Raw genomic sequence first — 13,861 nt, 5'->3', positions numbered from 1 at the left:
TCCCTTCCCTTCCCTTCCCTTCCCTTCCCTTCCCTTCCCTTCCCTTCCCTTCCCTTCCCTTCCCTTCCCTTCCCTTCCCTTCCCTTCCCTTCCCTTCCCTTCCCTTCCCTTCCCTTCCCGAAACTTCCCTTCCCGAAACTTCCCTTCCCGAAACTTCCCTTCCCGAAACTTCCCTTCCCGAAACTTCCCTTCCCAAACTTCCCTTCCCTTCCCTTCCCTTCCCTTCCCTTCCCTTCCCTTCCCTTCCCTTCCCTTCCCTTCCCTTCCCTTCCCTTCCCTTCCCTTCCCTTCCCTTCCCTTCCCTTCCCTTCCCTTCCCTTCCCTTCCCTTCCCTTCCCTTCCCTTCCCTTCCCTTCCCTTCCCTTCCCTTCCCTTCCCTTCCCTTCCCTTCCCTTCCCTTCCCTTCCCTTCCCATCCCTTCCCTTCCCTTCCCTTCCCTTCCCTTCCCTTCCCTTCCCTTCCCTTCCCTTCCCTTCCCTTCCCTTCCCTTCCCTTCCCTTCCCTTCCCTTCCCTTCCCTTCCCTTCCCTTCCCGAAACTTCCCTTCCCGAAACTTCCCTTCCCTTCCCGAAACTTCCCTTCCCTTCCCTTCCCTTCCCTTCCCGAAACTTCCCTTCCCGAAACTTCCCTTCCCTTCCCTTCCCTTCCCTTCCCTTCCCTTCCCTTCCCTTCCCTTCCCTTCCCTTCCCTTCCCTTCCCTTCCCTTCCCTTCCCTTCCCTTCCCTTCCCTTCCCTTCCCTTCCCTTCCCTTCCCTTCCCTTCCCTTCCCTTCCCTTCCCTTCCCTTCCCTTCCCTTCCCTTCCCTTCCCTTCCCTTCCCTTCCCGAAACTTCCCTTCCCTTCCCGAAACTTCCCTTCCCGAAACTTCCCTTCCCAAAACTTCCCTTCCCTTCCCTTCCCGAAACTTCCCTTCCCGAAACTTCCCTTCCCGAAACTTCCCTTCCCAAAACTTCCCTTCCCTTCCCTTCCCTTCCCTTCCCTTCCCTTCCCTTCCCTTCCCTTCCCTTCCCTTCCCTTCCCTTCCCTTCCCTTCCCTTCCCTTCCCTTCCCTTCCCTTCCCTTCCCTTCCCGAAACTTCCCTTCCCGAAACTTCCCTTCCCTTCCCTTCCCTTCCCTTCCCTTCCCTTCCCTTCCCTTCCCTTCCCTTCCCTTCCCTTCCCTTCCCTTCCCGAAACTTCCCTTCCCGAAACTTCCCTTCCCGAAACTTCCCTTCCCTTCCCTTCCCATTCCCTTCCCTTCCCTTCCCTTCCCTTCCCTTCCCTTCCCTTCCCTTCCCTTCCCTCCCCTCCCCTCCCCTCCCCTCCCCTTCCCCCTTCCCCCTTTTCCCTTTTCCCTTTTCCCTTTTCCCTTTTCCCTTTTCCCTTTTCCTTCATTAGTGGACAGAGAGATGTCAATATGCATTAAATTATGAATATTGTTTTCCATAGATCTTACGTAAACTATTCCATTCACTTGCCCTACTTCTGCTTCAGTCTACCCTGAAGAGTTCCTTCTGGAGACACATAATGAGTTGTCTCTATATCCTATTTTTCATTTTGTTTTATTTTAAACTTATTGAACTGAAACTTTGCTTTTTCTGTTTGTGCTTTCATAAAATCTAAGGTAATAACAATTTTAATAGGATAACTTCCAGGACTCTTCTATTTTAAAAGCCTTCGGAGAACAAATACCAAACAGATATAGGAACAGATCAATGAGTAGCCTGTTTCTCCGAACACTGAGAAGTTTGGATTAAAATTCAGTTTGTTTGCCAACAAAGAAGCAATTATAAAGACTGCTAACAAGAAAAAAAACCCAGACAGATTTTGTGGAAACATCTGATTTGTCACTCACAACATGGTACCAGAGAAAGGTGCATTTGTGGACTTCATTAAGCTCTTCTGACCCAGGCTGTGTTGACAGAGGTCTCCCAATTAGCCTGAAGCAGGGTTAACAAGGTAGCATCCAAGGAGGCAAAGTGTTTCTGGCTGTACAGTGTAAAGGACTGCTTATTCCTTCCCTCTAATTGGAATAGAGCATCCTCCCTCTCCTGACCACCTTCACTGGAACAGCTGAATCTACAACACTCGCTCCATGCCCATGATGTCAACTCCAACCACTTACTCACGGCAGCAGCTCATCTTTCAGATCACATTTCCCACTGACTTGGAGTCTGTATCTGAAACCCATGGAAAAGCAAAACCTTCCCAGAATCCAGCTACATCTTTCAAAAACATGCTTCTGTCACAAGCATCAGCTCCTGGCAGATACTTAACAGAATCAATCCTTTCCTTCGTGCTTCCCCCACGTTTTCAACTTTACTGCTGCTTTCATTAACTCCTTGTCTCATACTCTGAGCCACAAATTTTTGCAAGGCTAGGAAGGAGCCTAATTGCATTATTCCTTCTGCTGTAAGCTGAGTCTACCTGTGTTAGGTGTGAATGCAAACTGTAGGAAGCCAGCAGTGAAATGAATGTATTTCACAGAGTGGGTAAAGTATGTCTGAAGAGATGAAAGATATAATTTATTTTTTCTTTGCCTCTCTATCTTTTCATGTCTTGGATGCTTTTCTGTGGAAAAAAAATTTAGCTTTTAAAGTCCTCTGTGTCCTTTTTGACATGATGTCTTTTCAGCTATCTTTCCAGCTCTACTCATTTCCCAAAATAGCCACATTATCACACAAAAGAAAGTGAAGCAAAGATATCAGGCACTGATCTGAGATGTCCAGATCAACAACAGCATTGGGGAAATCAAGGTTAGAGGCAGTATGCACAAATAGGCATCAATTTGTCATAGTACAAAAGTTTGAGATTTTTCCATCAGTGTTGATTGCTGTAGTAGACATGCTTCAAGGCCACTTAATACAAATTGTCTGGGCAAGCTTATGGTTGCATGTGCCTCTTATCCAGCCTGGTGATGTTTTTGCCCTTGAGCATTTTTCAGCACTTTGATGGAGCCTTCCGCATAAATCAGTCCCCCTAAAAAGTGAAGCAGTACAAACATGAAGTTTAAATATTTTTAACCTTCCACTTCTAAATTATATGGTGGTGATATGAGAAGATCTGGTAACATGAGTCCAATTATTTCAATAATAAAGGGTAAATACAGGAAAATCCAGAGAATCTCAAAGGTTGTCATGACAATTTGCCTTTCTGTTATAATAGTTTCACCTTCAAAAGTAGAAAAGCAAAAAGTAGGAAAGCAAAGTCATTATGTATTTTAGGTGAAAGTAAACACAAGGCATTGTATGAATACTTTCTATTGAGCTGTTAAAGAAATAATCAGATTTGATTTTAGCCTGATTTTGCAAATACATGGTAGTACATCTTACAAAGAGCCAGATGATCAGGGTGGTCTCTAAAAGTTGTTGATCTGGCATATAAAAGTTGTAGCACTGCCCACTAAACAATCTTTGGGCCAGAAAGTAGGAGAATTTAATCAAGTGAAATGATGGGAGGGAAAACAAAGTTGTTGACACAGACTTTGAGAAGATCCTGAGTTGCAGGTAGCCAGAACTCAGATGCTGTAACGCAGAACACACACTTGGTTGTCTTCTCCCTATGCCATCACCCTTGCCATCTTACTGGCACCTACTGGAAGGCATCCAGGACCTCCTGGGGGCTTGCCCTATTGCAGGGTGAATATTTTTACGTAACCTAAAGCAACTTGGCAGGATAAATACACTAGACAAAAATATGTTCAGTGTGAATGACCTGAAGCCACAAGGCCAAAAATTTAAGGTAATTTACTGTCATTTGTAATGCTGGGAAAGTAAAAGGAAGCTGAACAACAAGGATTGCACCTTCTTATGGAAGTACTGAAGTCTCCAGTTCTGATATTTGCTAAAATAAAATATTTAAGGGGCTAGAAACAAGTGGGCTGTGTACAAGAAATAATGAATATCACCAAAAGAAGAACCATCATGAACAGTCCATTCTGTAAGTTAAATGAATTCTAGGGCTCATATACTGTCCAAAGAGATGTGTCACTCCTCCATAAAATTATTATTCTTTTAAATAATTGAAAAGTGAAGTCAGTCACCTGGAAGCAGAGCAGAGCATAATGGCAGTTATTTAAATGTTGAAACAACTCCCATTGAATCTTTAGTACTTCTCTCTTTTGATGTAAGCAACCAAATCATTGTAAGAGCAGATCTTAGCAACTGTGGATTAAGGAACTATTGAAATGTCATCCTGAGGTCAGTTGCTTATGATTTAATGATGACAAATAATACTGAAAGGAGAAATACTGTGGAACTGAATCTGACCTTTCTTAGTCAAAAATACAGGAAAAATCTTGAAGGATGAAAGTCTCATGAACTTGCTTCTGACTACATGTTGTTCTTGTCAGGTTAAACAGCTATGCCTTCGTTAATATGATGGCAAGCTTTCAAACATGTTGACAGTGGGATTTTTTTGTTTGGTTGGTTGGTTTTTTGTTTGGGTTTTGGGGTTTTTTGGTTTGTTTTTTTTTTTTTTTTGATGGGGTGGTCACAGGATGAAAAGAAAAAAAAAATTAGGAAGAAATAGAATTCAAGACTAACTGACACAAATTTTTCTGTGAAATTTGGGGAAAAGATGTAAAAAACATCAGTTTGGATCACTTAAAAATATTGTATTCAAAATAAAATCCTTTTTACTTGCAAGGTATTTGAAAGATTTTTGCTTACAGTGATTATACTGAAATTTATCTGAGAAAAGGGACTCCATCTTATATTCCCTAATATTCAATCTAACAACAACACCCCCCACCGTGGTGCAAAATGAGGCCCTTTCCGCATCTTATTGTTTTTCACCTTGGAAGAGGAAGAAATGTTATCAAAGGGCTCGGTCAAATAGGAGCCAGACTCAGGAAGAATTCAGGACTATAGCTTGGAGGTTCTGCAAAACTTGACTTCTTTCACTGTATCGCTGCATCTTCTGACATAATCTGCCAGCCAAAAAAAATTAACCTTTAGGTCAATCTCACAGACTTGCACAGCAGAGTTGGCAGTGAAATCTATTTGGCAGCCAGAGTTCTCACAGAGAACAGTTTTTGTTACTCAGTTGGGTCCTTCACAGGTTATTTCTTTATTTACATTGATGGGAAATGTATGAATGTGACATTTTGAATTAACACATAGTGATTTCTTAGTCATTTTTTTAGATTAGAACTAAGGGACTTCCTTGCTGTGTTAGTGAGAGGAATAAATGAGGCTGTGCACACCTTACAGCAGTACCCTGGCAGGGTGGAACCTTAAACAAGATTGAAAAGACATTCATAGGAGGAAGACATCAAGGAAATAGCACCATGACCAGAGAGGTTGTTTTGCAATGCAAATATAAAAATGTATCCATTTTCAATAGGGAAAAATAAATTACTGATGCGACAATTATATTAACCGTCTATTGTTGTTATTAGGCTTTTAATTTGCCTTGTAATCTACAGCCATTATATTAATGAGATGAATAAAAATTGATTGTATTATGCATTAGAGAACAATCCAATTTTAACTAGCATGGGTGGGCTGTTGTTTTCTAGATGGTTTATTATTATGGTTTGGACTGGTTGAAGATTTGTTGGACGTCAATTGATTGGAAAACGCCATTCTCGAACAAAAAGGAAATTAAAAATTGGCATAAGAATTAATTATGATCACTGAGTGCTAAACTGATAAAGACTTTCAGAAACTATTTCAGCAGTAGAGATCAGGTGATGCCTCATTAGGTACCCCAGGCTTCAGAAGAACTATGGTAGCATAATCACTTTAAAATTCCCATGCTAATGAAAATTTTGCTTTCTTTTGCACTGCAATGTTTCTTTCAGAAGTACAGAAGCACACCCCCCAATTAGAATTATTATAACTTTTAAAACAATGCATCCCTTTCAATTATTCACATTTTACATTAAGAAACTCCCTATTTTTTGCATTCTGTTGGTTTCCACAGCTTCTCCAGAACTTATGTAAAGCAGCATACTTCTGTGTCTGGACCTCCAATTAGTACAGTCAACTGCATCTCTGAAGAGATCTGTTCCTGAATCAATCATATTTTTCCTATTTTTAAAATGCAATGATTATGAAATCGTTGAAAAACAATGATAGCTGGTATTATTACTCTATTTTTGTGTGTTATGACTCTACTTTTGTGTGCCATACAACTCTAGCTGAAAGATGCCACTTAACTCACTGACAAAGCATCAGATCAGAAATTTAGGTGTTTCCAAGTAGCACTGAAACAGTGAACAGATATTTTGCAGAACTTTTTTTTTATGAAATGAAAAATATTCATATGTGTATATATATATATTAATTTCTAGATGGCTATCCTAAAGAGGAAATGGTTTACAGATGGAGGAAAAATTCAGTGGAGGCTGCTGACCAGAAATCTTGGAGACTCTATCAGTTTGACTTTATGGGTCTCAGAAACACTTCAGAAATTGTGAAAACCTCTGCAGGTAAGAATGATACAAATGATAGTGCTTTTTCTGGAATTCAAATTATTTAAAAATATTTATCCTTGTTTTGCTTTCATTCAAGTGAAAATTGATTTTAATATGTTCCAATGTTGATATTAGAACCTGCAAAGTTCAGACTGCAAAAATATTGAATTTATCTTGATTTTTGATATCACTACCCTTCCAGCAACTTCACAAACTGAGGGATAAATGTTTTCTTGATATGGCTGTTTGTTATAGATTTGAAGTTACTCTGTGATTCTCATTCCCCATTTATTAGGCCACTCCTGCATTAAATCTGTCTTCACCATAGATTAAAGAGAAAGATTTTGAGCACAATGGTAGGTTAGTGAAATTAGACACTTTCTGCACTTAATCATTCAATGATGGTTTAATATTTTTCTAGTATTTCAAAATACACTCTCTCAGTTGATAAATGTCTTTGCTTGTGACCTTACCAAGTGATGCCTATTCTATTTCTTCAGAAATCTTGCTCCTTCCTACAATAACACAGTAATATAGATGTTAAAATGTTAAAATGGGAAATATTATTTGAGCTGGATATATTGAGGTCACATTGTGTCTAAATTAACTGAAGTAAACTCATGATTACCATGATTTGGTAAGTCTTCCCACAGCTGCTGAGGGAATCTGGTAGAAGCAACCTTCTGCTTAACACGTGGTGAATTTTTGAAAAAATCTGACCTTTTTTCCTTTTTTTTTTTTTTTTTTTTTCCATAAAGTAAGCAAAACTATGCTGTTCTTTTCAAAACACTGAGAATAACATTAATGATAAAAAAATACAAATCTTTGAAACTACTGCTGTTCAGTCCTGGCCCACTCACTAACTTCAGCAATGAATTCTTAGACTAGATAGCAAATTTTGTAATGAAAAGTGACTAAAGCTTTAGTGAATATTTTGAGCTGGTGGTTTAGCAGAAGAAAGTGTTGCAAAGAGCACACATGTGAAAGTTGTCTTTTGTTATGGATACAAAGTCCTTTAATGTGAAAGTTACTCAGGAATACAAATTTCTCATAAATTGACTCAGGTACAAAATACTAAATCATTGAAGTATCTATGTATGTGGCTTAATCTTAGGTGGCAGCTTAACAACATGCAGCTCCTTACTTACTTTCCCTGGCAGGATGGGGGAGAGGATCAGAAGAATAAAAGCAAGGAAACTCATGGGTTAAGAAAAAGATAGTTTAATAGAGAAAGAAAAGACTGGGCACCCAGGCAATGCAAAAGAAGAAATTAATTCACTGCTTCCCATGGGCAGGCAGGTGTTTAGCTTTTTCCAAGAAAACAGGGAGGTTGGAGCTGGATGATCTTCAAGGTCCCCTTCCAATCCAAACCATTCTATGATTCCATGAAAAAGGATTACCAACTTATTTTTAATATACCAGCAAACAAATCTATTAAACTCTGCCAGAACAAAAACCATATTTTATAGACATCATATTTAAATAAGTGAATGGATAATGTGGAGCAGAGAAAAACCTATTTCCTAAGTTCTTTATAACATGTGCCCAGTTCTTATTAAGATGAGTGAGTTGGCACAATATTTTTGTATAACTGCTATTGCTGTTTCTGATCACCCATGTTTGTGAGTGCAAAATCCAACAGCAGTGTTGAACTCAAGTTACTGGAACCACATGATATTTCTGTTCTCCTAGAGGCACCACAGTGACAGAAAGTTGTTGACAAACAGAAGCTTATTCAAATACTGGGGAAAAAAAAACAAACCCAAAAGAAAACCAAAAAACCCTGTCAGGAGATTGTGGAATCTAACTTGGAAGAAACAATGTAAAATGTTGGTGTCAGATTGTCACCTGGAGGTATTAGGATAGAAAAATGAGTTGTGCATTTCACCAGATATCTAAGAAAGGTGTCAACAAACTTATGAAAGATGTGAAAAATAAACCCCTGAGTTTGCACACGGTCCTGAGTTTCCATAAAATAGACCATATTTTGTTACTCTACAGTTTAAGGTAATTCAAAGGCTAAGTTTACTGAATGTCAACAATATTTACTGTCAAGAGCAAACCAGAGCCAGGACATGAGAAAAAGCAAGTGCATAGGAAAACCTTGAGTACGCCCCATACTGTAGTGTAAGGAGCTCTAAAATAGAAGGAAAGGAGCAGGACACAGTGCAATATGCCTCTCACAAAATTTGAGGTAATTCTCTGACTACCTGCTGTGTCTAAATATACATATGAACAAATAGGATAAAGAGGCATCTCTACTCTGGAACATGCCTGTTCACTGAAGTAAAGCTGCAGCCAAGAAGTTTGAGAATTAGAGAACCCACAAACCTGCTGTTTCCTACTGTTTGGACAATCTGTGATGAAGGGAGGTGGCAGCTGCTTTTCACAGGTGTTACATCTCCTTTGCAGCCATGCCACGGTGGGCTGCAGGTGGTCAAAAAAGAGATGCCAAGTTCTGACATGGCAGATCTGTGGCATTTTTGTACTTAAACTACCTGGAGAGGGAGACTGCCCTGAGGCTGCCCCTAGGACACTGTGGGTGTAGGACTCGCCTTGGGTTTGTGCTGCTCCTCAGAAAGGGCAGTCCCCACCCTGAGCTCTGGCCTGCCTGGGGCCCCTCTGAGCCATGAGGAAGCCCAGAATGGCCCCAGCAGCCTCCACCCCTTTGCAGACTCAGCACAGAAAGGAAAAGCAGCATTGCTCAGAGTGCTGCAAAGGGGATCATTCCAACTAATAAGGTGGAATTACGAGAAGGGAAGCAGGCTGGATACCAACAACAGCTTTCTGAAAAAAAGGGCACTAGTCATCATCTCTTCCTCCCAAGGGAAATTTCAGAAACTACTATTACAGAGGGCATTTAAAAGCAGACTAGGCATAGCATGAGAAAATCTACTGTAAGGATCTATCCTGCACTAACAAGAGATGGATTCAAAACCCTAACTTCTTCTTTGCTTCTGACTGCTTGTTTATGACACTGTTACTTCTCACTAAATTACAGATATATAATGTGAGAGCTGCTGCAGTGCTACCTTCCTATATCCATCTTGGGGATCTCTTTTTATTGCCTCTTCAGCCATGTTCTGGGTATAATAAAGAGAGGTCACACTGCCCACACAGCGACTAGCTGCTGTTCTTCTTCATTTGCATGATGTCCTTTCTTGGTAGTCATTTTTCATGACAAAATTATTATATTTAAGACTTGGTAGTGTTCTGCTTTTTGATTTTTTTCAGTCTTTCCAAACCCTTTTCAGACATTTAAATAACCTCTGTGTTAATCTATGATAATTTCAGAGGTATATGAGTAAGAAGCCAGCTGTCACAGAGTGTGTTTCAGAAATCTAAGCAATATGAAAAATGTCATCTTTTGCACTGAACCAGCAGAGGCTTAAATTATTGACACAGTGTTGTACTTTGCTCTTTTTTTACAATAATCTGGCAGCCAAATAAAGTCTTCATTGCCACCTGGAAGAAGTGTACAGCTTTCTCCTGAGGATATATTTTTTAACTTAATGCTTAGATATAAACACACAAAAAAATAAATACCTACTACAAATGGTGATTGCATGCAATAAACAGCAGAAATCACTGTGCTGGTGGTATGGTCATGAACCTTTATCTGGAATCCTAAGAAAGTTCTCCCTGTCAGGTGGTATCTAATTCACAAATACTGATAAATTCTGCTGTTGCCATCTGACAAGGTAGTCAGATACTGTAGCAAGCACTTCTCTTGCTACAATGTCAAATAAGGCTGACAAAAATAATTAAAACGGGGAGTACTAAACCACCTGTGAAAAGAAAGGGCAGACTGCATGTATAGAAAAAATGTGCAGATTTTAAAACTGCAGGTCAGCCAATGAAAAGGTGACCAGGACAACAGGAGAGAGAAGAATGTCATCTTTAAAAGCACTCTGTGTGTGTTTGTAGTAAACTTCAGGTTTCTGAGTCCTAGACATTCCAAATACACTTGAGGAGGGTGGTGGGGTGGGGCAGAGGAAGAGAGCAAGACCAGGAAAAATCCACAACGGAATTAGGGAGTACTCCACAATTAAAGCTCATGGTGTGAGTGGTAGTGTTGCTTGCACTTTTCTGCTGACATCTCCCTCAGAAAGTCTATTAAATTTTTTAAACCCACTGTTAGATATATACAAAGACTCTGTAGCTCTTAAATCTTATTTTAATTTACTTAAAAACTTCTTTGCATTATACAAGTGTTGTTTGTGTTCTTCCTCAGATGTTTTTAGCCTGAGAGATTTTTGCAGTTCAAAGGGCCTTTGCATAAATGAGTTCAAGATAATTAATCAGAAATAGAAAACATCAATAAAAGCACCTTATTTTAAAAAAATTATAGCTGATTATTGCAAATTATATTTAAGGAACCAGACAGAAAGCTCCATTTCATATAGTCTGAATTATCCCAGGCATCAATATTCAAACTCAATAACTAGCCATAACAACTACCATAAGAAAGTACACCTTTGTTCACATACCCGTGGATGGGTGGTGATTAGTGGAGTCTGCCTATCTTACAACCTCTAAATCATGCTTTAGGTTTTGAAATTGCTATTTCATAAAGTACTTCAGCTTAAATGCTATTCTCAACCCTGTATCACAGGGCTGCAAATCAAGGTTGATGTCTGTTGTCACAGATTTAGATAAAGCTCTTTTGGACCATGCCAATAACAACACAAATTAAAGTGTGTGTTCTGTTGCAAAGTAGTCAGTAAATGACAAGTACAAAAATACTACAGAAAAAAATTAAACAAACTTGTATTTCAAGAAAATGCAAATATCAGCATACATATATGCCTGTATATGTACATATATACATATTAGACTACTGGCAGAGAAGAGAAGGGACAGACATATTTTTATAAGAATACCAGACTTCACTTGGAGAGCCCCCATCAAGTCAAATGTGTTCTTGCAGCACAGAACACCAACTGTATCTTGGGCTCCATCAAAAGCAGCATGAAAACCAGCATGACTAGAATGTTGAGTGAGGGGATTCTGTCCCTCTAACCCACTCTAGTGAGACCCTGCATGGAATATTGGGTCCAGCACTGGGACCCTCAGCATAATGAGGACATGGATCTGTTGAAATGAGTCCAGAGGAGGATCATGAAGATGATCAGAGGGCTGGAGCTTCTCTCCTGTAAAGACAGCGTGGGAGGGTTCAGCCTGGAAAAGAGAAGGGAGACCTTGCCATGCAGTGCCCAAAGGGGGATGATAAGAGAGCTGAAGAGGGACTTTTTACAAGGCCTGTAGTGACAGAACAAGGGGAGATGGCTTCAAACTGAAAGACAGTAAGTTTAAATTAGACATTAGGAAGAAATTCTTTACTGGACAGACACTGGAACAAGTGCTTTTCCTCAAATGCTAAATTCATTGGGATCAAGAAGTCACTACCTCAGCTTACTGTGTTGTACAGACTGTCTTTAACCAGATGTCACTCTGAAGCATACAAGTGGAGACTCACAAAAATACATTGTACCATTTTAAAATAGTATCTTTTTCACTTACATGGCATTGCAGGATCTTTGCCTCTTTCACCATGGGTATCTCGTTGTCCTGGTTCCACACAGGACAGGGCAGTGACCAGGAGAGCCATGGCCATGATGTGGATGTTATTCTATATCACCTTCATTAGGAGTGGAGGGAAAGGGACTCCAATAACCCTGTAAAATCCAGAATGTTCATACAGTTTAAGATTACTTTGTGTGTAGCACCAAACACACACCTGGATTTGAGCTGACTCTCATTTTTTGGCTGCTTTCAGAGAACAGAATAAGACTGTAAGTCTTTTGCCTCAGCAGAAATCCTGGAATGAGGGAATGTCACAGGACTTACTTCCTGATAGTAAATACCAACAGAAAATTGGCCTGGTTATAAGAAGATTTAGCAATAGTCTTTTTGTTGACAGAGTTTTAATCTCTGATACTGTATTTGGAATAAACCAAATCCCTTTTTAGCAGAGAAATCAATAGTATTGACTTTTAAAAGATATTAATTCACATGTCAAACAGTGTGAATATTTTGAATATTTTGAAGTTTTTTCTAAAAGAAGTTCCAGTTTTTATTTTTAACAGTAATTCATATAATAGTCTGATAACTTTGTCATAAGCTACTCTGATTAGCAATGTAATAAATAAATAGATCATTACTAATAATACTTCTAGTCTATTAAAGTATTTTCCTATGTTGCTTGCAAGTTTGACAGACATTAATGGCAATAAAAACTTTTATGTTGCCCTGAAAATCCACTACTTGCCCATCTTGTTACAAAACTCTCTCATAAAGCTCATAGTAAGACATCTTCTGAAGAGAGTGATTTGTAACTGCATCAATAGCCTACTGAAATTAATGGAACTTTTCCCTGGTGCTGGCCCGGGAGCAGATCCTGAAATGTAGAAGCCTGAAACTGTGTATTTAATGTGAGTAATTCTTTAGGCACTAGAAATCAGAGAAAGCTCAGCTTAATAATATGAGTGGGATAAGTATAACATGCTCTAAAAACATCTTCCCTCTTCACAAATAATATAGCAGATAACTAGAATAAGAGGGGTAGAGAGAATATGACTCCTCTCCATACTTTGTGAGTTCAGCAGAACTGTATGTATAACTGGTTTCATTCTTATGCTTTGCCTTGCAGAGACAAATGCTTAATGTCCTTTGTATAGGTCCTTACTGCAGCAAATGGAGAGAGATAAGAAGGAATAAGAAGTAATTTTACTTAGAACAAAAAAAAAATAGACAATAGAAGACTTGGGGGCAAGTCTTCACCTGCATTTTTTCTGAAGGGAAAATTTCAGTAGGAAACAATTTTTTCATAAAAAGATATCCAGTTGTTCTTGTTAAAGGATCTCAAATTGTCCTTTTTAAAAGACTTCTATACTGTATGGAAAAAAACCACAGTCTTTTTTCCATTATATTTTCCTTTGGCTGATGTTTTTACCTGATAGCTCCATCTTTTGGAATGTTTTGTATGTGTCTGACTTTAAGCTTTAAGGTTCCTTAATTAGTGTCATCATTCACTCATCAAGTGACAATGCTGTATTTGTTGGTCCTCTCTGTACATGGGGTCCTGATCTCCTGCTCCCTTCACTGGAGCTGCATATATTCCCACTCCAGGATAGTTCACCAGGACAGGCAGACAACAAGGCTGACTCTGTTCTCCCGTAACGATAAGCCAGACCTCGGGGTTCTAGCCTGAGCTCCCCTCTGAGCTTGAAAGAGTGACTGGATATTTAAAAGTAGTATGAAGAACTAAGAAAACCCCTACAGAATTTAGCACAAAGGCTAGCCAAGTCCCTCATTTGAGACGTAGGGACTTTGGTCTCAAATGTCCTGATGCTTTTACCGGAGATCACAAAGTAAAAAACAAAAGACTGGAATTGCTTCCGTGTTTTGCTAGGAAAAAGATTTTGATTCATTTCTTCTGAAGAACAGAGTTGTGAATTCAAC

General features: G+C 39.4%; 1 protein-coding gene across 2 annotated transcripts in view; it reads left to right on the top strand.

The window, feature by feature from the left end:
• The window catches only part of GABRG3 (gamma-aminobutyric acid type A receptor subunit gamma3), a 311,180-nt gene that overhangs the window by 248,555 nt on the left and 48,764 nt on the right, over window positions 1-13,861 (top strand). For both annotated transcript variants that reach the window (XM_033053092.1, XM_033053093.1), the window contains one exon: window positions 6,275-6,412. In XM_033053092.1, the coding sequence (XP_032908983.1) occupies window positions 6,275-6,412 (138 nt within the window). The remainder of the gene's footprint in view (window positions 1-6,274; window positions 6,413-13,861) is intronic.

The sequence above is a fragment of the Catharus ustulatus genome, chromosome 2, assembly GCF_009819885.2.
Source record: "Catharus ustulatus isolate bCatUst1 chromosome 2, bCatUst1.pri.v2, whole genome shotgun sequence".
Taxonomy (NCBI): Eukaryota; Metazoa; Chordata; class Aves; order Passeriformes; family Turdidae; genus Catharus; species Catharus ustulatus.
The sequence above is the reverse complement of the archived record's forward strand: the minus strand, read 5'-3'. Positions and strand labels throughout refer to the sequence as shown.